The 26,660-nt window shown below is 36.9% G+C and overlaps 1 protein-coding gene and 1 pseudogene across 6 annotated transcripts in view; one reads left to right on the plus strand and one right to left on the minus strand.

Annotated features, from left to right (window-relative positions):
* IFT80 (intraflagellar transport 80) overlaps positions 1-26,660 on the plus strand; it is a 133,780-nt gene that overhangs the window by 89,504 nt on the left and 17,616 nt on the right. For 4 of the 6 annotated variants that reach the window (XM_069561430.1, XM_069561438.1, XM_070289403.1 and 1 more), the window contains 7 exons: positions 5,185-5,348; positions 10,212-10,276; positions 11,920-12,055; positions 12,458-12,605; positions 13,697-13,868; positions 18,194-18,283; positions 18,387-18,559. In XM_069561430.1, coding sequence (XP_069417531.1) covers positions 5,185-5,348; positions 10,212-10,276; positions 11,920-12,055; positions 12,458-12,605; positions 13,697-13,868; positions 18,194-18,283; positions 18,387-18,559 — 948 coding nt within the window. The remainder of the gene's footprint in view (positions 1-5,184; positions 5,349-10,211; positions 10,277-11,919; positions 12,056-12,457; positions 12,606-13,696; positions 13,869-18,193; positions 18,284-18,386; positions 18,560-26,660) is intronic. The other 2 variants (XM_069561454.1, XM_069561465.1) reach the window with 1 other exon arrangement.
* LOC138424571 (GTP-binding nuclear protein Ran-like) lies at positions 2,139-2,845 on the minus strand (annotated as a pseudogene).

Raw genomic sequence — 26,660 nt, forward strand, 5'->3', positions numbered from 1 at the left:
GGAGGGGGCAACAGAGGATGGCATTACTGACTCAGTGGACTTGAATCTGAGCAAACTCTGGGAGATAGTGAAGGACAGGGGAGCTTGGCATGATGCAGTCTGTGGGGTCACAAAGAATCAAACATGACTTAGCAACTGAACAAGAACAAAATACCAGAAAGTAAAATTGAGAGATATCAATTTATTATAAATGATAAGAATAAACTTATTACAAGTAAACATCAGTAATGATGAGAGAATGACAGTGAAACAGGCAAATTACTATAACATAGTTTTGACCTCATTGTTCCCATATTTTCTGTCTTGTATTTGTTTTAAAATACTGATTGAGGTTCATTCATTTTATGAGGCACTACTAGGCTGTGATCTGGAGTTTGAAAAACAATATTCTCTACCAAGACTTTGTGTGTACATGACTGAGAAACTCTGGGCCAATTAACTGGAGTAAATTAGTAATAGCTATTACTCAGGAACCCACATTTTCCCATGAAAATGATTAATCAATCTGTCACGTACAGTGGTACCCTACTGAATCAGAGGTCAGAGTTAGAAAGTTAAACTTGATAAAAGCAGGAATAAAGCATGAAAATATAATCTGCAATTACTTAAGATTGATACCCATGAAATCTTTTCACTAAAATATTTATTACCTCATTCCTTTAATCACTATTTAGGCAGCTCTTGAGAGTGTTATTATCAGGTTTTCTAGGCCATTTGTTGTTGTGTAGTTGCTAGATTGTGTCTGACTCTTTTGCGACCCTTACGCACCACAGCCTGCCAGGCTCCTCTGTCCATGGGATTTCCCAGGCAAGAATACTGGAGTGGATTGCCATTTCCTACTCTGAGATATTTTCCCAACCCGGGGATTGAACTTGTGTCTCCTGCATCTCCTGCATTGGCAGGTGGATTCATTACCACTGCCCTACCTGGGAAGCCCATAGCCTTCTACAAATAGCCAGATAATGAATGCTGGTGGGCTGTTAGAATCTGGCACAATGACAGGAAGAAAGTGACTGTTGGCAAGGGAGCATGGAGAAAAACTAATGGCATAGAGCCTTTTTTTTTGGAAACACAACTTTATTCTGATTTTAAACGAAAAAGAATGGGAATGACAGAAACAAACAAGATTCCACCTCTCAATATTGTCATGTGACTATAGCAGTCTTATATTTGAAACTCAAGGAGGAAACAACTATGTTCCGAAACACTTATTTAGGTCCAAAAAATGAAGGTGTTTTTTTTTAAACTGCCATATTCACTTGAAAGCCCATCCATCTCCTTCCGCATCCAAAGATTAAACACATGTTCTTCTTCAGTTCAGTTCAGTCACTCAGTCGTGTCCGACTCTTTGCAGTCCCATGAATCGCAGCATGCCAGGCCTCCCTGTCCATCACCAACTCCCGGAGTTCACTCAGACTCACGTTCATTGAGTCAGTGATGCCATCCAGCCATCTCATCCTCTGTTGTCCCCTTCTCCTCCTGCCCCCAATCCCTCCCAGCATCAAAGTCTTTTCCAATGAGTCAGCTCTTCGCATGAGGTGGCCAAAGTACTGGAGTTTCAGCTTCAGCATCATCCCTTCCAAAGAAATCCCAGGGCTGATCTCCTTTAGAATGGACTGGTTGGATCTCCTTGCAACTCCAACTTCTCCAACTTTCTTCACAGTCCAACTCTCACATCCATACATGACCACAGGAAAAACCATAGCCTTGACTAGACGGGCCTTTGTTGGCAAAGTAATGTCTCTGCTTTTCAAATGCTCTCTAGGTTGGTCATAACTTTTCTTCCAAGGAGTAAGCATCTTTTAATTTCATGGCTGCAGTCACCATCTGCAGTGATTTTGGAGACCAAAAAATAAAGTCTGACACTGTTTCCACTGTTTCCCCATCTATTTCCCATGAAGTGATGGGACTAGATGCCATGATCTTCGTTTTCTGAATGTTGAGCTTTAACCCAACTTTTTCACTCTCCGCTTTCACTTTCATCAAAAGGCTTTTTAGTTCCTCTTCACTTTCTGCCATAAGGGTGGTATCATCTGCATATCTGAGGTTATTGATATTTCTCCCGGCAATCTTGATTCCAGCTTGTGCTTCTTCCAGCCCAGTATTCTTCACTATATAATAAAGTGGCAAACACGCTGCATCACTGACATCACAAGACAGTTGCCTATAAAACTAGACTTCTGACACTGGGCTCCAGCTTCACTTTCTCACAGGTCATCATCTTCACCTGGGAAAGCAGTTGTCTGAGCAACCTCTAAATCGTGCCCGTGCTGTGCTGCCAAGACCGGGGCCATGACCACCTCTGGCGGGGCAAGAGCAGGCATGGCAACAAACTCCAAGTTAGGGTCTCTGATCAGTTTTCTAGCAAACCACAGGAAGGGCTTTTCAAAGTTATAGTTACTTTTGGCAGAAATGTCATACTACTGAAGATTCTTCTTGCAGTGGAAGACAATTGACTTTTCCTTAACCTTTCTGTCCTTAATATCCACTTGGTTGCCACACAACACAGTCGGGATGTTCTCACACACTCATACCGGATCTCTGTGCCAGTCAGGCACATTCTTGTCAGTTAACTCTCGATGTTACATCAAACATTATAATGGCACACTGAGCTTGTATATAATAGCCATCTCTCAGTCCACCAAGCTTCTCCTTACCAGCTGTATCCCATACTTAATCGGTCCTCTGTTGGTATGGAACCCAAGAGGATGGACCTTAACACCCAAGGTAGCCACATCTCAAATTCACTAGTCAGATGACATTTCATGTATGTAGTTTTTCCAGTACCACCACCACCAACCAAAACAAGTTTGAACTGAACTTGAGATTCTCATTGGGCAGCCATTTCAGTGTTACTTCCAGAAGTGTGTCTCTGCCCGTCTGACTAAGGGCTGGAAAGATGGTGGAGGCATAGCACCAACAGATTCTCCTAAGTATCAAAGCTATCAGTTGCACAGTTGCTGAAGAGTATGATCATCATATTGATGACCCTGAGTGATCAAGAAAATAATTGCATCAGATTTTCTACCAGGTGTTTAATGATATTGAACCAGTGATTGATTGATTGATTGATTGATATGATAAATTTTACAAACAAAAAGACATCTTTGCTAGTTAAAAGGTAAGATGTCAGCTATCTAAAAAATCATAATTTTGAAATTCTTTTTTACTTGAATAGTTCCAAATTTATTTCTTTATACAGTATTTATAAATGCATATTGAATATGCTCTTAGTAAAGTCATATGTTAATAGCATAAATGATTAGATAATTAAAGAATATTTTATTTACTAACCATTGCTAGCCATATCTGTACATTAGAAATGTTTGCCCCTTGGAATGGTGTTTATTCACAGGAAGTTAAAACTTCAGTGTGTTGTTTAGAAGAGAAAATGCTTTTATAACTGAGACAAAAAAAGAGTATATACTAGTATGATGTGTCACTTGTCAACATTAGCAAATATTGTTTTCATAATGTGTAAGGGCCAAATCCTTCAATTAAATAAACCACGTAGCAGTACTCAAGTATTCATTTAATTCAAGTGTACATTTTTGGTATTCATTGTATACTAACTTTTGTTTGTCTTGATGTTTATTTCCTAATGGTTTCCACAGCAAAAAGGAACAGTTAGCAATTCTTAAATCAAGAAATAATTCTGGGGAATTCCCTGGACATCCAGTGGTTAGGATTTGGCTCTTTCATTGCTGAGGGCCCGGGTTCAATCCCTAGTTGGAGAACTAAGATACCATAAGCTGGATGGTGTGATCCAAAAAAAAGAAAAGTTCTGAATCAAGGATATTAATAGCTTGAACATAAAGTTTTAAGAAGTAATAATATGTTCAGCTTTGAAGAAACAGACTCTCTCATATAGCAATAGTATGAGTGTAAATCAGTAAACCTTTTAAAGGGGAGTTTAACAACATATGTTAAATTTTTAAAAGTATATGCCCTTTGATCCAATTATTGCATTTTTAGGATTTATATTAAGGAAATAAGCAATGTAAACATACAGAGATGTGTATATACCTTAGACATTCTTTAAGAGTGAATAATTTGAAATAAAATAAATGTCCATCAGGAAAGAGTTAATTAAGTTCTATCCATATTTTGCCATAAGTTATCTCTACAGAGGTAAGAAGATTGCAAGAGATCTTTTACTTTCTCTGTATTATTTGAATTGTTTTTTTGTAATGTTCTTAAAATTTCAAAGGAAAAAATAACAGCCATAAAATGTTTACATTTTGACTTAAAAAATAAACATGGAGAAGGAAATGGCAACCTACTCCAGTATTGTTGCCTGGAGAATCCCAGGGACGAGGGAGCCTGGTGGGCTGCTGTCTGTGGGGTCGCACAGAGTCGGACACGACTGAAGCGACTTAGCAGCAGCAGCAGTTATAGCTACATTTAATAGCCATTTAATCAGTCTTGATCAACTTATATTTTGAAAGCCCTCCAATAACTGAAAAAATGAACAGTCTAATGACTGAGTAACATACTTTAAAAATAAATAAATAAATAAATAAACAACACAGGATACTATGTCTTGAATAGAGCTGTCATCACAGCAAATGAACCCAACTACCTGATACTAAAAACAGATTTTTAGATATGAATACATTTATTCATGGTTACGGTATTATTTTAAAATCAAAGCTTCTTATTTTAATAAATGCTCGTTCTGATGTTAATTTTTGAGTTGTTTTCACTGTTTAAGACTCTCCTAGTATTTAATCTAATACTGTAATGATCCTTAGCATAATCTTTTATTGTAAAATATGTGTTAATACTGTTTCATAAAACAAATAACATCTGCCATTAAAAGATTCACTGAATTGTAAATTACATGATTTTTTTTATTGCTTTAGTATAGATATGCTTCTTTAGGAAAGGAAATGAATTATAATTATAATATTAAAGGAATCAAAACTTTATAAGGTGGTGATTATGGACATTTTCATTTTTCTTTTCCTACCTCCATCAAAAAACAAAAACCTAGGAAACAAATCAAAACAACGAAATGTTGACTTTCGGGTTGTTTTTATATTTCATTCTTTCTATATCTATGTCTTATTATTGTTTTAATTGAAGATTTAGATATTTCCAAAGCATAAAATATTTTCTAATATAAAAATGAAATTATAGTATATCCTACTTGAGAATACATCTTTATTCTGTATTTTTTAGGCATTTTCTTCTTGTAGATGGTGGTGGTATCTATTTATATTCTTATGAAGGGCGCTTCCTTTCCTCTCCAAAATTTCCTGGAATGAGAACAGATATTCTAAATGCACAGACTGTCTCTCTGAGTAATGATACCATAGCAATAAAAGACAAAGCTGATGAAAAAAGTAAGTGCATTTTTACAATTTTCAATGAAATTTATTAAAATTTTCATCAATTGACTTTCATTTTCTCATCTATTAATATGTTGACTTTATATGGAAGAATGATGAGCTTTCTAATTTGTCCTAATCATGAATTAAAGAGCTAAAGTTGTCGTATTAATTCCAGTTGATGGAACAAATAAATATTGTCACAACATAAAAGCTTAGTGATAAGAAGTAAATCTATATATTCAGTAGCTGTTCAGTAATAGTTTTAATTCAAGACTGTGAGTCCTAAAAATGTATGTTAATTTTTAAGTTTATTGAAAGTATTTCCTTTTTCTTTATTTAGTAACATAGTAAATATTGTGCTTCATGGTACTATTTATTTTGCTTATATATATTCATGTATTTTTTATACTTACATATTTTTAAACTAAAGAAGTAGGAGAAAGTTACAAATAATTTTTGCTTTTCATATAAAAATTTAGGCCACATTACTGTTTATAAATAAATTTAAGTATGTCAGTCATTTTAGAATGCCACAGTATAAGTAAAACTGTTTTCTTAAGGCAATGCTGTATCATAACATGTATCCAGCAAATAATAATGAGTGCTTCCTATGTGCCAAGTAGTCTTCTAGAAGTTGAGGATACAAAAGTGCATTAAGAAAAACAGATAATCAAGCAAATATAGTCAACTAATGACACATGCTGTGAAGAAAATTAATGCAGGGTGAGGGCATAGAGAATTCTAGAGCTGGGGCAGGGCAGTGACTATAGGAAAAGCAAATGCAAGGGTGGGAATGATTGGTACTTAAAAGGAACAAGGCTTTATGACTAGGTCAACATGAACTAAGCAGAGTGTGATAGAAGACACAAAGTTAGATAAGTAGCAGCCAGATCATGTAAAGACTTGGCCATGGTAAAGATGCTGGCATGAGAGAGTGAAGACAGGCATATTATCCTAAAATTTTTCCTGGGTGAATGAAGGATGGGGAACGAGGAAGTTTTGAGTAGGTCACACAAACCCAGAGTTCTGTTTTTGTCATGATAAGTTTAAATACTTTCTAGACGTCCAAGAGGGGTTGGAGAGGAAACAAGGAAATAAACAAATCCAGCGCTCAGGAGAGAGTTGGAGATGAGATAGGAATCTGGGAGTCATTGATGTGTAGATGGTGCCATGGCATGAAGTCACCTAGAAAGTGAATATAGACAGAGAAGACCAGTGGCTGAGCACATCAATATTTAGAAATGAGTAAGAAGAAAAAGAACTAATGAGGTGAGAGTGAGAGTGAGGTATCCTTAAAGCCTAGTGGTAAGATACAGAATAATTGTTCTTCTCTGTTAATACATATTGGGCTAAATATTCATTACTGTGACATGTTAAAAAAAGGTATGACCTGGCTGTTAATTTTGTTAATTCATGGAACACCTAATTTTGGAGCTAGAAAACTGTCCCACTTTTAAATTTTCAGTACTTTCAGATAGCATCACCTCTCATTCTGGTAGAAAAGATAATTCTAAACAGAGCTATTATTTTCTCTTTATGCCTCAGGTGTTCTCTGAGAGAGGGCATTTGGTAATTGTTTTGTTTTTAAAGGACTTCCTTCCTGTCTCAAAGAGAGGAAAGAGAATGAAATGAAATAAACTAAAGCAGAATCTAGACAGCAGACAGATTTAAGATGGGTGTGTAATTGTTAATAATTTGGAAGTCAGATTTTTGTCTTCAGTAAACTTAAATTTGAAAATCCCAGTGATCACTGTGAAATGTCTATACTTTCCTTATTCAACATCACATATTTTAGATGGAAGCTGTAAAAAGGTATGTATGTTTCCAACTGAATATACCTTATTCTGAATTTTCCTATAGTTAATTCACATCTGAAACATATTTCATTATCATTTAAGCCATTGATAATTCATAGAATTTTAGAGCCAAAAAGAATTATGAACATTTTCAGAATTGTAGATTTACATGCAAATAAATTACTTACATAAACTTTGTTGAACAAAATAATCATATCATCCTGCCATAAACAAAATTTTAAAAACTAAAACTAAAATTATTGTAGAACTGATAGAAAAATGAGAAGGAAAATAGTTTTCTTATGTTTAAAGAAACTAGTAATTACTGAAGGCTAGATAGAAGGCAATGGCAACCCACTCCAGTACTCTTGCCTGGAAAATCCCATGGACGGAGGAGCCTGGTAGGCTGCAGTCTATAGGGTCACTAAGGGTCGGACACGACCGATCGACTTCACTTTCACTTTTCACTTTCATGCATTGGAGAAGGAAATGGCGACCCACTCCAGTTTCTTGCCTGGAGAATCCCAGGGACGGGGGAGCCTGGTGGGCTGCCGTCTGTGGGGTCGCACAGGGTCGGACACAACTGAAGCGACTTAGCAGCAGCAGCAGCAGATAGAGATATACACTAACAATAGAAAGCATAATTGAAGTACCTGGAATCTTCAACCTGTAAAAATTTTCTTTCAAGAGGACTATTCATGTATGAAATCAGTGGTTCCTTCCTGACTTGGGAGTTCCTTTACAGGCAGGATTCTTTGAACCAGGCCTAGTGGTCGTACGTTATAATCAGTCAGTTTAGTAGGTGCTCAATTAATGTGTGTTAAGTGCATTTGATTATGATTAAGAAGTAGAGGCACATATGATTAGGGTAGGTACTCCTTTTGATTAAGGAATAAGAGTATTGCTTTTGCTTCATCTCCGCATCCACCTTGCACGGATTCACTATGATGTCATTGTGAGTGATTCTTTGAAACAAAAGTCTGGGTAGAGGAAGGTGAAGTTGGAGAGCAGTTACTTAGATTTAGAAGCAAATCTTTCAGCTCCCAGCTCCTTAGTTGTCCAATCTGCCAATTTCTGTTGCGTATTTAAATTAAAATACAGGTCCAGCCTCCCACTGAATCAGGGTCACCTCCAGTTGTGGAAATTAGACAAATTAATCCATATACCTCCAGCTCTTTATAATATGTGCAGTCAACAAAAGGATAAAAAACTTACTTTTTTAAAAAGTTAGTTTATATAGCTATGAAAATAACTGGGCTTAGTTATACCCAAACCATTTTTTAAAATGGAAGTCAAATTTTTCTATTTTTGTTTCTATACTTAGTTAAAAATTCTATAACTATTTTTCTTTTTCATTTTTAACAGCTAGATTGGCAATTTTAGAACATAACTTATTGTGAAGACATGATTTCCTCTGTGAATATAGCCAATGACCTCAAACTTAACATCCTAAGGTTTACTAACAGCTATAAATCAATATACTAAAAGTATGATCCTCTGGAAATTAAATATGTTATACATATATTAGCAGTTTTATGATCTGTATAAATTGTCCAATTTTTTTTGCTGACTGCTCGTGTCACTTCTGTCTTTTCGTTTTTATAATTCTTTGTGTGTGTTCAGTCATATGAAATAATTCAATTGGAGATGAATCTTGAGCTGGAGTAATTTGGGAATTACTTAAAGAGAATCACTAAAGCACTGACAGTCTTCAGAGAGCAAAAAGTAGTGGGCAATATCTGTCACTTATGATACTAGGAGAAGCCTTTGATGAAACAGAGAAGGAGCAGAGGCAGCTTTTGTTCCTGGCTTCTTCAGTACATATCTCCAATAATTTTTACAACTTGGCCTACTCAGAATATCTGAGAAAGATGGGATTGGAAATAGAGAACTTTGAGTTATCATTTTTTAGATAATGATTGATGTCATGAAAATAATCCAGGAAAGTATATAGCATGAAAAGGTGACCTAAAACAAAACCTAGGAACAGGGATCACCAAAGAAGGAAGAACTAGCAAAAAGAGAATAAGGGATGGTCCAAAATAGGAAAGAATCAGGAGAAAACGGTGTTTTTTGGTAGCTCACATAGGAGTTTCAAGAAAGAGGATGGTCAGGAGTATCCAGTGCTCCTGGGAGGTCAAGACTAAAAGTAGATTCTTGACTAAAAATAGACTCTGATTTGGCACCATATTGATGATCCAGGCAAGAGCCTTTGCATCAGTGTAGTGAGGTTGAACATCAAGTTGCTCAATGGTAAAGAATCCGCCTGCTAATGCAGGAGACACAGGAGACTCAGGTTCAGTACCTGGGTTGGGAAGATCCCCTGGAGGAGAAAATGGCAACCCACTCCAGTATTCTTGCCTGGAGAACCCCATGGACAGAGGAGTCTGGTGGGCTATACTCCATAGGGTTGTAAAGAGTTAGGCACGACTGAGCGACTGAACACACAAAAACCTATTTCAGGGAATTGAAAGTCCAAACTCTATAATCATATGCTTGGTCTTTCTGGTGACCCTATAGCGATCCTGAAGCTATCTAGGGAATCACCCAGAATCTCTCTATTAGCATAACAAAGACATTCCTGTGACTGAGAAAATTCCAAGGGTTGTGGAAGACCTGTGTCAGGAACCCAAGGCAAAGACCACACAAATTATCACACAGTAGTGTACTGACCACAGGGAACTCATCACTACAAAATTTCCTGGTAGTATAGTAGGCATTCAATACATTTTTCCTTTGTGAATGATTGTCTGGGTTGTTCTGTTGGTCTAAATCAGAGTTATGAAAATTACAAACTGCATCCAGATTTGGACTTGCCATTTTTGATCCTGTGGTACATTGATTCCATACCATTAATAATAATTCTAATTAGGGAATGTATATTTTAGGAAGACATGTTTGGTTCCACTGAGAAATATGACCTTATTACTAACTGATGGCTGCTGCTCTTCAGTGCTGATAGGTATGCTGTGGTCCAAAGAGTTAGATAATTTCTCATTAGGATTATGATAGCTCCATAGAAATTTGCCAGTAAAAATTCTAATGTAATGTGGTGATTAATGCTTTACTTTTTTTCAAGTAATCTTCCTGTTTGAGGCATCAACCGGAAAACCAATGGGAGACGGGAAGTTTCTTTCTCATAAGGTGATGGATATTAGTTAGCTATGTTTAATGTAAATAGTTACTTACTTCTTTTCAAAATCAATGTTTTCAGACTTCCCTGGTAGTCCAGTGGTTAAGACTTTGCACGTCCATTGCAAGGAGCATGGGTTTGATCTTTAATTGGCAGAGTTCCATGTGCTCCATGGTGTGGCCAGAAAACAAAAATTAAAAACAAAACACTAGGAGCAGAATTAATGTTTTCATTTTAAGGAGGAAAACATGGAGATTAGTTTTATATTTAAAACCAGTGTGCATTCTTAGAGTATTTTGCCGAAAAATGTCCTAAAGATAAAGCACTATTAAATTCTGTAATGGAAACCTATATGTATGCAAATTAATTGAATGGAAGAATCTGATGTATGTTTTTGTTCAAGCTCTTTACTCCTTTTTTAAAAATTATTATTTGCTTTATTTATTTTTGACTGTGCTCATTCTTCATTGCTGTGCACGGGGTTTCTCTAGTTAAGGCACATGGACTTCAGTAATTGCAGTGCATGGGCTCAGTAGTTGTGAGTTCGGTACCCCACAGCATGTGGATTCTTAGTTTCTGGACCAGGGATCGAATTCATGTCCCCTGCTTTGGCAGGTGAATTTTTAACCACTGGACCACCAGAGAAGTCCCTCTTTACTGCTTTTCAATAAAATATTCTATCTTGATTAAACTTTTAGCACATATAGTATCAGTAAATAAAAATGTGTTTATACCTCGATACAGCTTACACTTTTTCCATTGACCTGGTCTAGCCCTTTTTTTTTAGGTTTTAAGACTGTAGTTAAACTGAAAAAAATCCTGAATTGCAAGCTGTTTATTAGTTTCTGACTTTTAGCCTTAGAACAAATAAATGGCACCATTCCATTGAGTTATCCTCCAATAAGTGATATATTAGGGTTAAAGATGTTTTTAACTTTACTGTTCAGTACTACTAGTGAGGTGTTACCCTATATTTTATTTTTTTCTTTTTGTAATTATTAGTTGAATAACAAATACAGTCAGTGTTTCAGAAATGGAAAAGCAGTCAGTGAAAAACTATTCCTGCTGCACCTGTCAGTTTAGTTCCTTTCCACCAAATAAGTAGCCATCATTATTAATCTCCTTTTACCCTTCCAGAGGTTTTTAGTGCATACATGGACAAAATGGGTATATGTTCCTTTCTCTTTCTTTTACACAAAGATGACATATAAGTCTGCACTTTGCTTTTCTCATGCAACATTCTATTTCTGGAAATTTTTCCATATCAATAGATAAAAGTACTTATGCAGTCCTTCTTCCTGCCATAAGTATAACATTTTATGGATGTATCAAAATTTGTTTAACTTGTACCCAAATGATGGATACAAATGGAAGTGTATTTCAGTTTATAGCGTTTCAAAGATTACATTATTTTATGGTGTTCTAATGGGCATTTTTCCCTTGTAAATTAAAAAACAAGTAATTACACTTTAGCTTTTGAATTATTTGTATATTAGCAGTTAAGTTATTTAGCAGGGACATTTTACCATTATAAGTAGGTAAATGATATTTAATTGATCTTTAAATAAACATATGTTCTTGTAAGTAAACAATTAAAATAATCTGGTGTAAGCACTAAAACTAATCCAGAATTTTCATTCTTTAAAAATTTTAGAATGAAGTTTTGGAAATTGCTCTGGATCAAAAGGGACTCACCAATGATAGAAAAATTGCTTTCATTGATAAAAATAGAGATCTCTATATCACTTCAGTGAAACGATTTGGGAAGGAAGAACAGATTATCAAACTTGGTAAAATAATTGTAATACACTTAAATTTTTTATTATTTTCAGTATTCTTAGATCTACTCTATATTATACTAAATAGCTTACTTGTTTGAATGAATCTATGAATAATGCTTTGGTCTCCTAATATTTCTTAGCTATTTAATTCCATTTTGATAGCAAGTCTTTAGCTGCTGCAACTAAATTGGCATTGAACAAAAGACATGCAGATTGAAAATATAATGGTTCTGGGTAAAATGCTCAAATATTTCCATAAATCTTTATGTGCATTTTTGCACGTTTTCACCATCATAAAATACTCATACCTACCAGCAGTTAGTTGTGGTCTTATACATCAGCTAATTTTAAAGATATGTTTTTAATACTTATATAATGGAAATAATACTTTAACATTCTTTTTAACATAAGGAACAATGGTGCATACTTTGGCATGGAGTGATACATGCAATATCCTTTGTGGACTTCAAGATACTCGATTTACAGTGTGGTATTACCCCAGTACGGTTTATGTGGACAGAGACATTTTGCCTAAAACATTATATGAAAGGGATGCAAGGTAACATTTTACTGTGTGGGATTGTTTATTGTCATCAATAAAACTAACAGAGTGTTGTATTCTTGCTTCTAATTTCATTCCTACAAAATAATCTTTTATGTTATTTAGTTAAATTATTCAGCTAAAGCTAATTTAATGAGATTTAAGTGACAGAATGAAGTTGAAAGTGTTGATGTAATACTATTTATTTATATGTTTCTTAAATGGATATAATTTTTTCTTATATGATTTTCAGGTTTACTGTTGTTTAATGGAAACTCAGGTAGTTTTTTCAATGTGGTTTAATTATTTTATTTTAGGCACTCAATATTTTTCTGTGATGTACAATTTTATGACAGCCTTTACTCTTTCCCATTTTATCATTGACCTTGAAACTCTCAGGAATGAATGTATCTCTAGAATTGAATTTAAAATTGATATTAAATATAGAAAAAATACATAAAGTTATTTAAAAGTTTTTTTTTAATTTTACATTCTTCAGAAAATAAAATGTGTTTATAGTCCTAAATTCTCTAAGAAATGGCAGGGAGATCTCTTATTCCTGGCAAACTAGGAATACAAAGGCTTCTCAATGCCAAATCTTAGTTTAACTTTCAAATCTATTTTGAGTTCATTTTTAATATTTAAGCTCACATTAGCAAAACCAGAGAGGCATCATGTAAAAAAATTAGCTAATGAAGAGAAGTTAGTCTCTTTACTGAAAATTCACCTCCTGTTATTATGAGAAAATAATCTTCGAATCAACTTTTTAATGTTTGTACTTTCAAAAGCTGAAGCTAAGTGCTTTAATCATTTGTGTGATTTACCTTAATTCTTAGGCGAAAAGATCATTTCAAATGCTTTTAGGCATAGTTGTCAAATATGTAATAATTTTTGTCATGTTAAAATGTTTGTATATTTTGCTCTAAGTGTACACAGCAAGTTAGATTCCAATATTTATTTGAAGATATACATTCTCCCTGGAATTAATTTTCTTGGGGTGCATTTTGGAGATTGTGGATTTCATACGTATGTTGGGGTCAGCTCCCAAATTTAAACTGTATGAAATTTTTTGCTCAGAATATAAATTGCATTTTGCCTTTTTTCAACAGTGAATTTAGTAAAAACCCCCATATTGTGAGTTTTGTTGGAAATCAAGTAACTATAAGAAGAGCTGATGGCTCTCTGGTTCACATCAGCATATCACCATATCCTGCTATTCTCCACGAATATGTAAGCAGTTCAAAATGGGAAGATGCTGTAAGACTTTGTCGTTTTGTTAAGGTACTTTACATTTCAGATCCACAGTTGTATATATATATTGTGTATTAGTTTATACAATATCTTTTTGCAAAATGAGAAATCATAAGAGCTAAGGGTTGGAAAAATTGTCAACAAGATCACATCTTTTTTTTTAAATAAGTGATGTCATGAGAGAGAGATAGATGTTGCTGTGTGATTTATTCTCTGAAGAAGCGAGTAGTTTCTTCTTTCTGGTACATATAAAAACCTTTCATGGAACTTTATTTAAAAGTCAGATTCCCAGGTTCTACCCCCAAGGTCTAATTTATTAAATCTAGTGAGCCTGGACATATTTTTAAGTTCCTCAAATCATTTGTATAGCTAAGGTTAAGAACCATTCACTACTTTAGATAGCATTTTCCAACCTAGTTGAATTAAGTATTTTCTGAACATGTTTGACCACAGAACTCTTTTATTTCACATTGTTTAATTATCTTAAAATACACTTTTGTAAAAGGACATTAAGATGGTTTTCCTTACAATGTGTTATTGATGACAGTCTGCTCTAATAGCATTGTCTGAAAACCTCACTTTTTCTCTGGTTCCCTGCAGTTGCATTCTTTGACATCTCATCAAAAAGACTGGAGGGCTTATAACCTTGAATTATCATTAATGTGTATCATAAGTTCTAAAGTAAACCTTTTTTAATTAGAAATGAACATTTCACAAAAAATTTATTCAAAACTTTCTCTATGTGTTTTGAATATGTGAACAGCATCAGTTCAGTTCATAGTGTCCGACTCTTTGCGACCCCATGAATCATAGCACGCCAGGCCTCCCTGTCCATCACCAACCCCCGAGTTTATTCAAACTCACGCCCATCGAGTCGGTGATGCCATCCAGCCATCTCATCCTCTGTCATCCCCTTCTCCTCCTGCCCCCAATCCCTCCTAGCATCAGAGTCTTTTCCAATGAGTCAACTCTTCGCATGAGGTGGCCAAAGTACTGGAGTTACAGCTTTAGCATCAGTCCTTCCAAAGAAAACCCAGGGCTGATCTCCTTCAGAATGGACTGGTTGGATCTCCTTGCAGTCCAAGGGACTTTCAAGAGTCTTCTCCAACACCACAGTTCAAAAGCATCAATTCTTCGGTGCTCAGCTTTCTTCACAGTCCAACTCTCACATCCATACATGACCACAGGAAAAACCATAGCCTTGACTAGATAGACCTTTGTTGGCAAAGTAATGTCTCTGCTTTTCAATATGCTATCTAGGTTGGTCATAACTTTTCTTCCAAGGAGTAAGCATCTTTTAATTTCATGGCTGCAGTCACCATCTGCAGAGGAGCCCCCAAAAAAACAAAGTCTGACACTGTTTGCACTGTTTCTCCATCTATTTCCCATGAAGTGATGGGACCGGATGCCATGATCTTCGTTTTCTGAATGTTGAGCTTTAAGCCAACTTTTTCACTTTCCTATTTCACTTTCATCAAGAGGCTTTTTAGTTCCTCTTCACTTTCTGCCATAAGGGTGGTGTCATCTGCATATCTAAGGTTACTGATATTTCTTCTGGCAGTCTTGATTCCAGCTTGTGCTTCTTGCAGCCCAGCATTTCTCATGATGTACTCTGCATATAAGTTAAATAAGCAGGGTGACAATATACAGCCTTGATGTACCCCTTTTCCTATTTGGAACCAGCCTGTTGTTCCATGTCCATTTCTAACTGTTGCTTCCTGACCTGCATATAGGTTTCTCAAGAGACAGCTTAAGTGTTTTCCACAGTTTGTAGTGATCCACACAGTCAAAGGGTTTGGCATAGTCAATAAAGCAGAAATAGATGATTTTCTGGAACTTTCTTGCTTTTTCAATGATCCAGCAGATGTTGGCAATTTGATCTCTGGTTCCTCTGCCTTTTCTAAAACCAGCTTGAACATCTGGAAGTTCATGGATCACATACTGCTGAAGCCTGGCTTGGAGAATTTTGTGCATTACTTTCCTAGCATGTGAGATGAGTGCAATTGTGCGGTAGTTTGAGCATTCTTTAGCATTGCCTTTCTTTGGGATTGGAATGAAAACTGACCTTTTCCAGTCCTGTGGCCACTACTAGTTTTCCAAATTTGCTGGCATATTGAGTGCAGCACTTTCACAGCATCATCTTTGAGGATTTGAAATAGCTCAACTGGAATTCCGTCACTTCCACTAGCTTTGTTCGTAGTGATGCTTTCTAAGGCCCACTTGACTTCACATTCCAGGATGTCTGGCTCTAGGTGAATGATCATACCATTGTGATTTTCTTGGTTGTGAAGATCTTTTTTGTACAGTTCTTCTGTGTATTCTTGCCACCTCTTCTTAATATCTTCTGCTTCTGTTAAGTCCATACCATTTCTGTCCTTTATTGAGCCCATTTTGCATGAAATGTTCCCTTGATATCTCTGATTTTCTTGAAGAGATCTCTAGTCTCTCCCATTCTGTTGTTTTCCCTTATTTCTTTGCATTGATCGCTGAGGAAGGCTTTCTTATCTCTCATTGCTATTCTTTGGGACTCTGCATTCAGATGCTTATATCTTTCCTTTTCTCCTTTGCTTTCGCTTCTCTTCTTTTCACAGCTCTAAGGCCTCCTCAGACAGCCATTTTGCTTTTTTACATTTCTTTTCCATGGGGATGGTCTTGATCTCTGTCTTCTGTACAATGTCATGAACCTCATTCCATAGTTCATCAGGCATTCTATCTATCAGATCTAGTACCTTAAATCTATTTCTCACTTCCACTGTATAATCATAAGGGATTTGATTTAGGTCATACCCGAATGGTCTAGTGGTTTTCCCTATTTTCTTGAATTTAAGTCTGAATTTGGCAATAAGGAGTTCATGATATGAGCCACAGTCAGACCCTGGTCTTGTTTTTGTTGACTGTGTAGAGCTTTTCCATTTTTGGCTGCAAAGGATATAATCAATCTGATTTTAGTGTTGACCATCTGGTGATGTCCATGTGTAGAATCTTCTCTTGTGTTGTTGGAAGAGGGTGTTTGCTATGACAAGTGCGTTCTCTTGGCTAAACTCTATTAGCCTTTGCCCTGCTTCATTCCGTACTCCAAGTCCAAATTTGCCTGTTACTCTAGGTGTGTCTTGACTTCCCACTTTTGCATTCCTGTCCCCTATAATGAAAAGGACATCTTTTTTGGGTGTTAGTTCTAAAAGGTCTTGCAGGTCTTCATAGAACCGTTCAACTTCAGCTTCTTCAGCATTACTGGTTGGGGCATAGTCTTGGATTACCTTGATATTGAATGGTTTGCCTTGGAAACGAACAGAGATCATTCTGTCATTTTTGAGATTGCATCCAAGTACTGCATTTCAGACTCTTTTGTTGACCATGATGGCTACTCCATTTCTTCTAAGGGATTCCTGTGCACAGTAGTAGATATAATGGTCATCTGAGTTAAGAGATTCCCCATGTCCAAGGTAAGAGAAACCCAAGTAAGATGGTAGGTGTTGCAAGAGGGCATCAGAGGGCAGACACACTGAAACCATACTAACAGAAAACTAGTCAATCTAATCACACTAGGACCACAGCCTTGTCTAACTCAATGAAACTAAGCCATGCCCTGTGGGGCCACCCAAGATGGGTGGCTCATACTGGAGAGGTCTGACAGAATGTGGTCCACTGGAGAAGGGAATGGCAAACCACTTCTGTATTTTTGCCTTGAGAACCCCATGAACAGTATGAAAAGGCAAAATGATAGGATGCTGAAAGAGGAACTCCCTAGGTCAGTAGGTGCCCAATATGCTACTGGAGATCAGTGGAGAAATAACTCCAGAAAGAATGAAGGAATGGAGCCAAAGCAAAAACAATACCCAGTTGTGGATGTGACTGGTGATAGAAGCAAGGTCCGATGCTGTAAAGAGCAGTATTGCAGAGGAACCTGGAATGTTAGGTCCCTGAATCAAGGCAAATTGGAATTGGTCAAACAGGAGATGGCAAGAGTGAATGTTGACATTCTAAGAATCAGCAAACTAAAATGGACTGGAATGGGTGAATTTAACTCAGATGACCATTATATCTACTACTGTGGGCAGGAATCCCTTAGAAGAAATGGAGTAGCCATCATAGTCAACAAAAGAGTCCAAAATGCAGTATTTGGATGCAATCTCAAAAACGACAGAATGATCTCTGTTCGTTTCCAAGGCAAACCATTCAATATCATAGTAATCCAAGTCTATAACAGCATAGCCACGATGAAATTTCCACATCATTAATTTATTATTTTTTTCAGTGCCAGGCTCAGCAATCTTTTATTTTACATTAAAATATAACCTTGTTTTATTTTAATTCAGCCATGTAGTTGAAATAATTGTTCTCATATTTCACTTTAGGAACAAACCATGTGGGCTTGCCTAGCTGCTATGGCAGTTGCTAATCAAGATATGACTACTGCAGAAATAGCCTACGCAGCAATCGGTGAAGTAAATAGTTTTTACTTACTTTTGTGTGTGTGTGTGTGTGTGTGTGTGTGTGTTTAACTGTAATTTGTTACTATATACTTCAAATATTTTTCTTTTTTTTTAGATTGATAAAGTTCAATATATCAATTCTATAAAAAATCTTCCATCTAAAGAATCAAAAATGGCCCACATATTAATGTTTAGTGGGAACATACAGGAGGCTGAAATTGTTCTTCTTCAGGCTGGCCTTGTTTATCAAGCAATTCAGATCAATATTAATCTCTACAACTGGGAAAGGTAATAAAAAACATTTTTCATCAATTCCAAAACCTGACTGATCTTAATGTATTCTTCTGTCTACCAGTTAGTAAATTACATTTTCCATTGTACTTAAGAGTTTCCTGATATCATATAAAATTTTATTCACATTTATATTCATGAGTCAGTTCAGTCACTCAGTTGTGTCCGACTCTTTGCGACCCCATGGACTGCAGCATGCCAGGCTTCCCTCTCCATCACCAACTCCCAGAACTTGCTCAGACTCATGTCCATTGAGATGGTGATGCCATCCATCCATCTCATCCTCTGTCGTCCCCTTCTCCTCCCACCTTCAATCTTTCCCAGCGTCCGGGTCTGTTCAAATGAGTCAGTTCTTCGCATCGTGTGGCCAGAGTACTGGAGTTTCAGCTTCAGCATCAGTCCTTCAAATGTATATTCAGGACTGATTTCCTTTAGGATGGACTGGTTGGATCTCCTTGTAGTCCAAGGGACTATCAAGAGTCTTCTCCAACACCATAGTTCAAAAGCATCAATTCTTTGGCACTCAGCTTTCTTTGTGGTTCAACTCTCATATCCATACATGACTACTGGAAAAACCATAGCTTTGACTTGACAGACCTTTGTCAGCAAAGTAATGTCTCTGCTTTTTAATATGTTGTCTAGGTTGGTCATAACTTTTCTTCCAAGGAGCAAGTGTCATTTAATTTCATGGTTGCAGTCGCCATCTTGCAGAGCCCAAGAACATACCGTCTGTCACTGTTTCCACTGTTTCCCCATCTATTTGCCATGAAGTGATGGGACCAGATGCCATGATCTTAGTTTTCTGAATGTTGAGTTTTGAGCCAGCTTTTTCACTGTCCTCTTTTACTTTCATCAAGAGGCTCTTTAGTTCTTCCCTTTCTACCATAAGGGTGGTATCATCTGCATATTTGAGGTTATTGGTATTTTTCCCGGCAATCTTGATTCCAGCTTTGCTTTATGCAGCCCAGCATTTGCATGATGTACTCTGAATATAGGTTAAATAAGCAGGGTGACAATATACAGCCTTGATGTACTCCTTTCCCAATTTGGAACCAGTCCATTGTTCTATGTCTAGTTCTGTTGCTTCTTGAACCAGAACTGTTCAAGAGCTGTTGCTTCTTGACCTGCATACAGATTTCTCAGGAGGCAGGTAAGGTGATCTGGTACTCCCATCTCTTGAAGAATTTTCCACAGTTTTTGGTGATCCGTACAATCAAAGTCTTTGGCGTAGTCAATAAAACAGAAGTAGATGTTTTTCTGGAACTCTCTTGTTTTTTCAGTGATCCAACAGATGTCGGCAATTTGATCTCTGGTTCCTCTGCCTTTTCTAAATCCAGCTTGAACATATTTGTGAGTAGCCTGTGATAAAAGATTTTTGCCATCTGTGACTCATGATTAATTAGATGTTGTCTGTGAAGAAGAAAAGAGAGTCTAAGATGGCTCCAGAATTTCTGATTTTAGTAACTGGATAGATGGTGGTAAGAATATTAGCAGGTTTGGAAGTGATGTTGAATTTGAAATATTTATTTAGAGATATGTGATAATAGTTGATTATTAGACATGGATCTCAGGAAAGATTTTAAATAGAGATGTAGATTAAGAGTCATCAGCAAACGGATGGTAGTCAAGCCAGAAGGATGGATGCAATTGCCTGGGGTGTGTGTGGAGTGAGAACACATCAACTCTATTTGCGGGATGGGTGAGGGAAGAGAAATTCATTGAAAGGTGGGAATGAAGCAGTTAGACAGCCAGAGAGAGGATCCAGGAAAGATTTGTTAAGCTAAGAAAGACAAACGAAAGGATTTGTATCAAGGAGTGGTCGGTAACCTTCCCTGCCAGCTTAGCTGTTGGGACAGGTTGCTTTCTGAAACTGAGTGGCAAGCTTCTCTTTTCTATGGCATATTATGTTTCTCTGTTGTTTTTCTTCAGGTATATATCTCTCAGTGAATAAGATTGTAGTGTTTATATACACCTGAAGTTACTGTGTTATAAAGTTGGCATGTTGATTTTTTCAACATGAAAATGTCTTTCATCATCTTTGTCTCTCTCTGTGCTTAAAAATAACCACGAATTTTTTAATTACTAGCCCCTTATAATTCTCTTAGATTAGAATTTTTATAGAGACCCTGTCTCTATCTTCCCCTTGAACAGGAATAATAAAAATGGCTAACAAAAATAACAAATGATTTTGGTATGGACATACTATGGTCTCTTTATTTAATTTATACATTTATACAGGTCAGCCATTCTATTTCAATGCTTTATTTACACAAATCTGTTGTCATTGTTTAGCTATACAAAGGATTGTGAAAACTATTTTAGGTTCTACAAAGATGAATAGACCTTTGTTCTTGAGCTCAATTGAGTCATAATTCATAAATATTTAAGTAGTTTGGAAAGTATAAATAATATTTTTTAAACTATATTAAAGAACTGATGGAAAATTGTACATATCATTACTAAACTATGAGTTTCATGAGAAATGGCGAAGAATAGTGTTTATAGCATATTCTCAATTGATACTTTTGAGAAAATATTTATGTTGATAAATTTTAGGCATTACTATTTATACAGCATTCTAAACACCATACAATATGACAAATATTTTAAAAATCATCTTTATATTAGAAAGCTTACAACCTATTTAAGAATTCCATTTTATTGTCATTAATAATAGTGAAGCCTCTACTTATTGATGCTTATGATGTGTCAGAATTGTGTTCAGTGCTTTCCATATATCATCTCACTTTGTTATCACAACATTATACAAATGAAGAAGTTGAGGATTATTTGTAAGTATGTGGCAGATCTAGGATTTGAACCTGAGCCTTCCAATATCAAAGCGGACCTGAATTTTCTATTATTACTGCAATAAAGTATATACTGCTGATACTACTACTTACATTGTTCTGTAGGATTGATGTTTATCTCTTTTATTATTTATCTTTGTAAATTTTTACATTTACAAAGATTTTAGATTATATACTTCTTGAAGGATAAAAACATTTTATCATTTTATATTATCTATGAACATAGCAGGTACTTAATTTCATGCTGTTAATCTTCATGCAGTACTCAATCATTTTGCCATACACTTCCCATGCAAACACTGAATGTAACAGTGTGTAAGTGTCGGAGCAGGTTGATGAAGCAGTTTGCCTCTGATGGTTTCTATTGATGGCCTATAATACAGCCCTCTGAACATTTCTTGTACCTCCTTCACCTAAGTGAACATCATGTCTTTCCAGAGGACCCTCCTTGCCTACATCTCAGATGAAGTCAGTTTATTCTTTCCAACTCCACATTCATTAGGTCTGGATGTGAGTGATGGCTCAGCAGTAAAGAAATTACCTGCAGTGCAGGAGACACAAGTTTTATCCCCTGGGTCGGGAAGATCCCCTGGAGGAGGGCATGGCAGTCCACTCCAGTATTCTTGCCTGGAGAATCCCATGGACAGAGGAGCCTGGTGGGCTACAGTCCATGGGGTTGCAAAGAGTTGGACATGACTGAAGCGACTTAGCATACCTAGGCAAACATCTTTACTTGTCCTGTAAAAATCTCTGATCCTTTGAGACATGACATGTAACCATTCTTACTCTCTGCTGTTAATTTCACATCTTGTCTACTATCCCTATATCCTACCCTCCATGCTGCTCCTTCCCCTGCTCTAGTTTTCAGCATAGGACCCTGCTTTAAGATATTAGGTGTCAGGGAGAGGGGAAACAAGAGGGGCAGAGAGATGTAATGGGGAAAGAAAAACAAACACTTGGTGCTCCTCTGTTCCTTCTATCTACTTGGCATCTCCTTCCTGTTTTTTATCTAAACTATAAACCAATGGGTTGGTAAAATGTTGGTAGACCTCTGTGCCTGCCTGATAAGTTGATAAAGGTCGAAAAGCATTATTCAAGGCTTCTAATTACTATTTACACACTTTTTGTTGTTGTTGTTCAGTCACCCAGTCATGTCTGACTCTTTGTGACCCCGTGGACTGCAGCATGCCAGGCCTCCCTGTCCCTCACCATCTCCTGGAGTTTGCCCAAGTTCATGTTCATTGCTTCGGTGATGCCATCCAGTTATCTCACCCTCTGACACCCTCTTTTCCTCCTGCCCTCAATCTTTCCCAGCATCAGGGACTTCTCTAGTGAGTTGTCTGTTTACATCAGATGACCAAAATACTGAAGCTTCAGCTTCAGCATCAGTCCTTCCAGTGCATATTCAGGGTTGATCTCTCTTAAGATTGACTGGTTTGAGCCCCTTGCTATCCGGGGGACTTTGAGAAGTCTTTTCCAGCACCACAGTTCAAAGGCATCAATTCTTTGGTGGTCTGCCTTCTTTATGGTCTAACTCTCACAACTGTATATGACCACTGGAAAGACCATAGCCTCGACTAGATAGACCTTTGTTGGCAGAGTAATGTCACTGCTTTTCAACGCTGTCTAGGTTTGTCATCGCTTTCCTGCCAAGAAGCAATCATCTTCTGATTTCATGGCTGCAGTCACCATTTGCAGTGATTTTGGAGTCCAAGAAGAGGAACTCTGTCACTGCTTCCACCTTTTCCCCTTCCATTTGCCTTGCAGTAAAGGGGCCGGATGCTATTATCTTAAATTTTTTTTAATATTTAGTCTTAAGCTGGCTCTTTCACTCTCCCCATCAAGAGGTTCTTTAGTTCCTCTTCACTTTCTGCCATTAGAAGGGTTTCATCTGTATATCTGAGGTTGTTGATGTTTCTCTTGCCTATCTTGATTCCAGCTTGTAACTCATCCAGCCTAGCATTTCTCATGATGTGCTCATCATATAGGTTAAACAAACAGGGTGATGGCAGACAGCCCTGTCATACTCCTTTCTTGATGTTGAACCAATCAGTTGTTCCATACAGGGTTCTAACTGTTGCTTCTTGACCCACATACAGGTTTCTCAAGAGACAGATACGATGGTCTGGTATTCCCATCACTCTAAGAGATTTCCACAGTTTGTCATGATCCACACAGTCAAAGGCTTTAGCATAGTCGATGAAACAGAGATAATGTTTTTCTGAAATTCCCTTGCTTTCTCTATGATCCAGCGAATGTTGGAAATTTGATCTCTAGTTCCCCTTCCTTTTCTAAACCCAGCTTGGACATCTGGAAGTTCTTGGTTTGCATAATGCTGAAGCCTAGCATGCAAGACTTTAAGCATGACCTTACTAGCATGGGAGATGAGTGCAATTGTCCGATGGTTAGCACATTCTTTGGTACTACCCTTCTTGGGAATTGGGATGAAGATTGACTTCTTCCAGTCCTGTGGTCACTACTGGGTCTTCCAGATTTGCTGACATAATGAATGCAAAACCTTGATTTATACACTTAAGACTCCCAAATATGTATCTCTCCTAGCCCTCTATCTTGCTCATGTTTGCTGTCAGAATCCAATTATCTACCTGCCTATTGAGCGTTCCCACTGGATGTCTCATATGTTTGAGTTCAAATTTATATTTATTCTCTCATAAACTTGATCCTCTTCCAAAGTAATCTGTCATCTTTTCAATCTATCCAAAGCTGGAAATTTAGGAGTTACTTTTGACATTTTCCCTTACCCTGTAGCGCTCATCCTCTTTACCACCAGCACCCTTGTCTAAGCTGATCCAAGTTTTTCTTGGTATAACATTATCTCTGCATCTACTTTGTCCTTTTCCTATCCACTCATCACATTGTACTCACAGTGATCTATTCACAGTGGAAATCTGATCATGTCACTCTTGACCCCTGACTCACTTAAATGAAACCGTTAGTTTCCCATCATTTTTAGCAAAATATCAAAGACTGGGTAAGAATGACTTCAAATAATCAACAGAAGTAATTATAATTGCCAGAAAACTCTCAAGAAACTTTATGTATTGTCTTCATTTCCAGATTATACAGCTGTTTTTGAAATCAGTTGGAATATTTGTTCCTATTGCATATTCATTCATTCAGCAGATATTTAATGAGTGTCTGCCATACTAGGGATATTTAGATATTACATGGTAATCCATTTAAAACAACAACAATAACAGTCTTTTGGTAAAATGTGTGGTCACTTTTAATGACTCATTCGAAAAGGCTGCTGAATGGGACAAAGACAAATGTAGTGGTTAAGACTGGGAGCTTTGGAATAAGACCTGGGTTTGATTTCTGATTCTGCCCATATTAGTCTTGTGATCTTGGACAGGTTACTGAGGCTCCGAAAGCCTCAATTTCCTTGTGTTTAAAATGATAATTACAAGAAACACATGTTTGTTGTCAGGGTTAAGTAAAATAGCATGTGAAACTCTCTTAGCTTACTGCCTGATACATAGTAAACCTTCAATAAATAGTAGCTATTGTTCATTCTTTAAATATTTATTGAGTGTCTCTAATGTGCCAGGTTTTAGGCACTGGGGATACAGCAATGAACAAAACTGACAAAGTCTGAGATGACAGTTCTATATTAAATGTTAGGACTAATATAAAAAGTAGGAGTAAGACGTATAAATACTTGGATCCAGTATAGAAATAAACTTATAAGAACATAGTCCAAAGAATGGCCTGCTTAGAAAGTAGAATAATCCCCATCTACAAAGATATTCCACAGTTTGTTGTGATCCACAGTCAAAGACTTTGGCTTAGTCAATAAAGCAGAAATAGATGTTTTTCTGGAACTCTCTCGCTTTTTCGATGATTCAACAGATGTTGGCAATTTGATCTCTGGTTCTTCTGCTTTTTCGAAATCCAGCTTGAACATCTGGAAGTTCATGGTTCACATACTGTTGAAGCCTGGCTTGGAGAATTTTGAGCATTACTTTGCTAGCGTGTGAGATGAGTGCAATTGTGCAGTAGTTTGAGCATTCTTTGGCATTGCCTTTCATTGGGATTGGAATGAAAACTGACCTTTTCCAGTCCTGTGGCCAGTGCTGACATAATGGCATAAAAAAAGCTTATTTTCCAAATTTGCTGGCATATTGAGTGCAGCGCTTTCACAGCATCATCTTTGAGGATTTGAAATAGCTCAACTGGAATTCCATCACTTCCTCTAGCTTTGTTGGTAGGGATGCTTCCTAAGGCCCACTTGACTTCGCATTCCAGGATGTCCAGCTCTAGGTGAGTGATCATACCATTGTGATTATCTGGGTCATGAAGATCTTTTTTTATATAATTCTTCTGTGTATTCTTGCCACCTCTTCTTAATATCTTCTGCTTCTGTTAGGTCCATACCATTTCTGTCCTTTATGGTGCCCATTTTGCATGAAATGTTCCCTTGGTATCTCTAATTTTCCAGAAGAGATCTCTAGTCTTTCCCATTCTGTTGTTTTCCTCTATTTCTTTGCATTGATCACCGAGGAAGGCTTTCTTGTCTCTCCTTGCTACTCTTTGGAACTCTGCAATCAAATGGGTATATCTTTCCTTTTCTCCTTTGCCTTTTGCTTCTCTTCTTTTCACAGCTATTTGTAAGACCTCCTCAGACAACCATTTTGCCTTTTTGCACTTCTTTTTCTTGGGGATGGTCTTGATCCCAACCTCCTGCACAATGTCATGAACCTCTGAGAAATTTGTATGTGGGTCCAGAAGCAATAGTTAAAACTGGACATGGAACAACAGACTGGTTCCTAATCGGGAAAGGAGTACATCAAGGCTGTATATTGTTACCCTGCTTATTTAACTTCTATGCAGAGTACATCATGAGAAATGCTGGACTGGATGAAGCACAAGCTGGAATCAAGATTCCCAGGAGAAATCTCAATAACCTCAGATATGCAGATGACACCACCCTTATGGCAGAAAGTGAAGAACTAAAGAACCTCTTGATGAAAGTGAAAGAGGAGAGTGAAAAACTTGGCTTAAAGCTCAACATTCAGAAAACTAACATCATGGCATCTGGTCTCATCACTTCATGGCAAATAGATGGGGAAAAAGTGACAGACTTTATTTTCTTGGGCTCCAGAATCACTGCAGATAGTGACTGCAGCCATGAAATTAAAAGATGCTTGCTTCTTGGAAGAAAAGTTATGACCAACCTAGACAGCACATTAGAAAGCAGAGACATTACTTTCCCAACAAAAGTCCATCTAGTCAAAGCTACGGTTTTTCCAGTAGTCATGTATGAA

This window comes from Ovis canadensis, chromosome 1 (genome assembly GCF_042477335.2).
Source record: "Ovis canadensis isolate MfBH-ARS-UI-01 breed Bighorn chromosome 1, ARS-UI_OviCan_v2, whole genome shotgun sequence".
NCBI classification, from domain to species: Eukaryota; Metazoa; Chordata; class Mammalia; order Artiodactyla; family Bovidae; genus Ovis; species Ovis canadensis.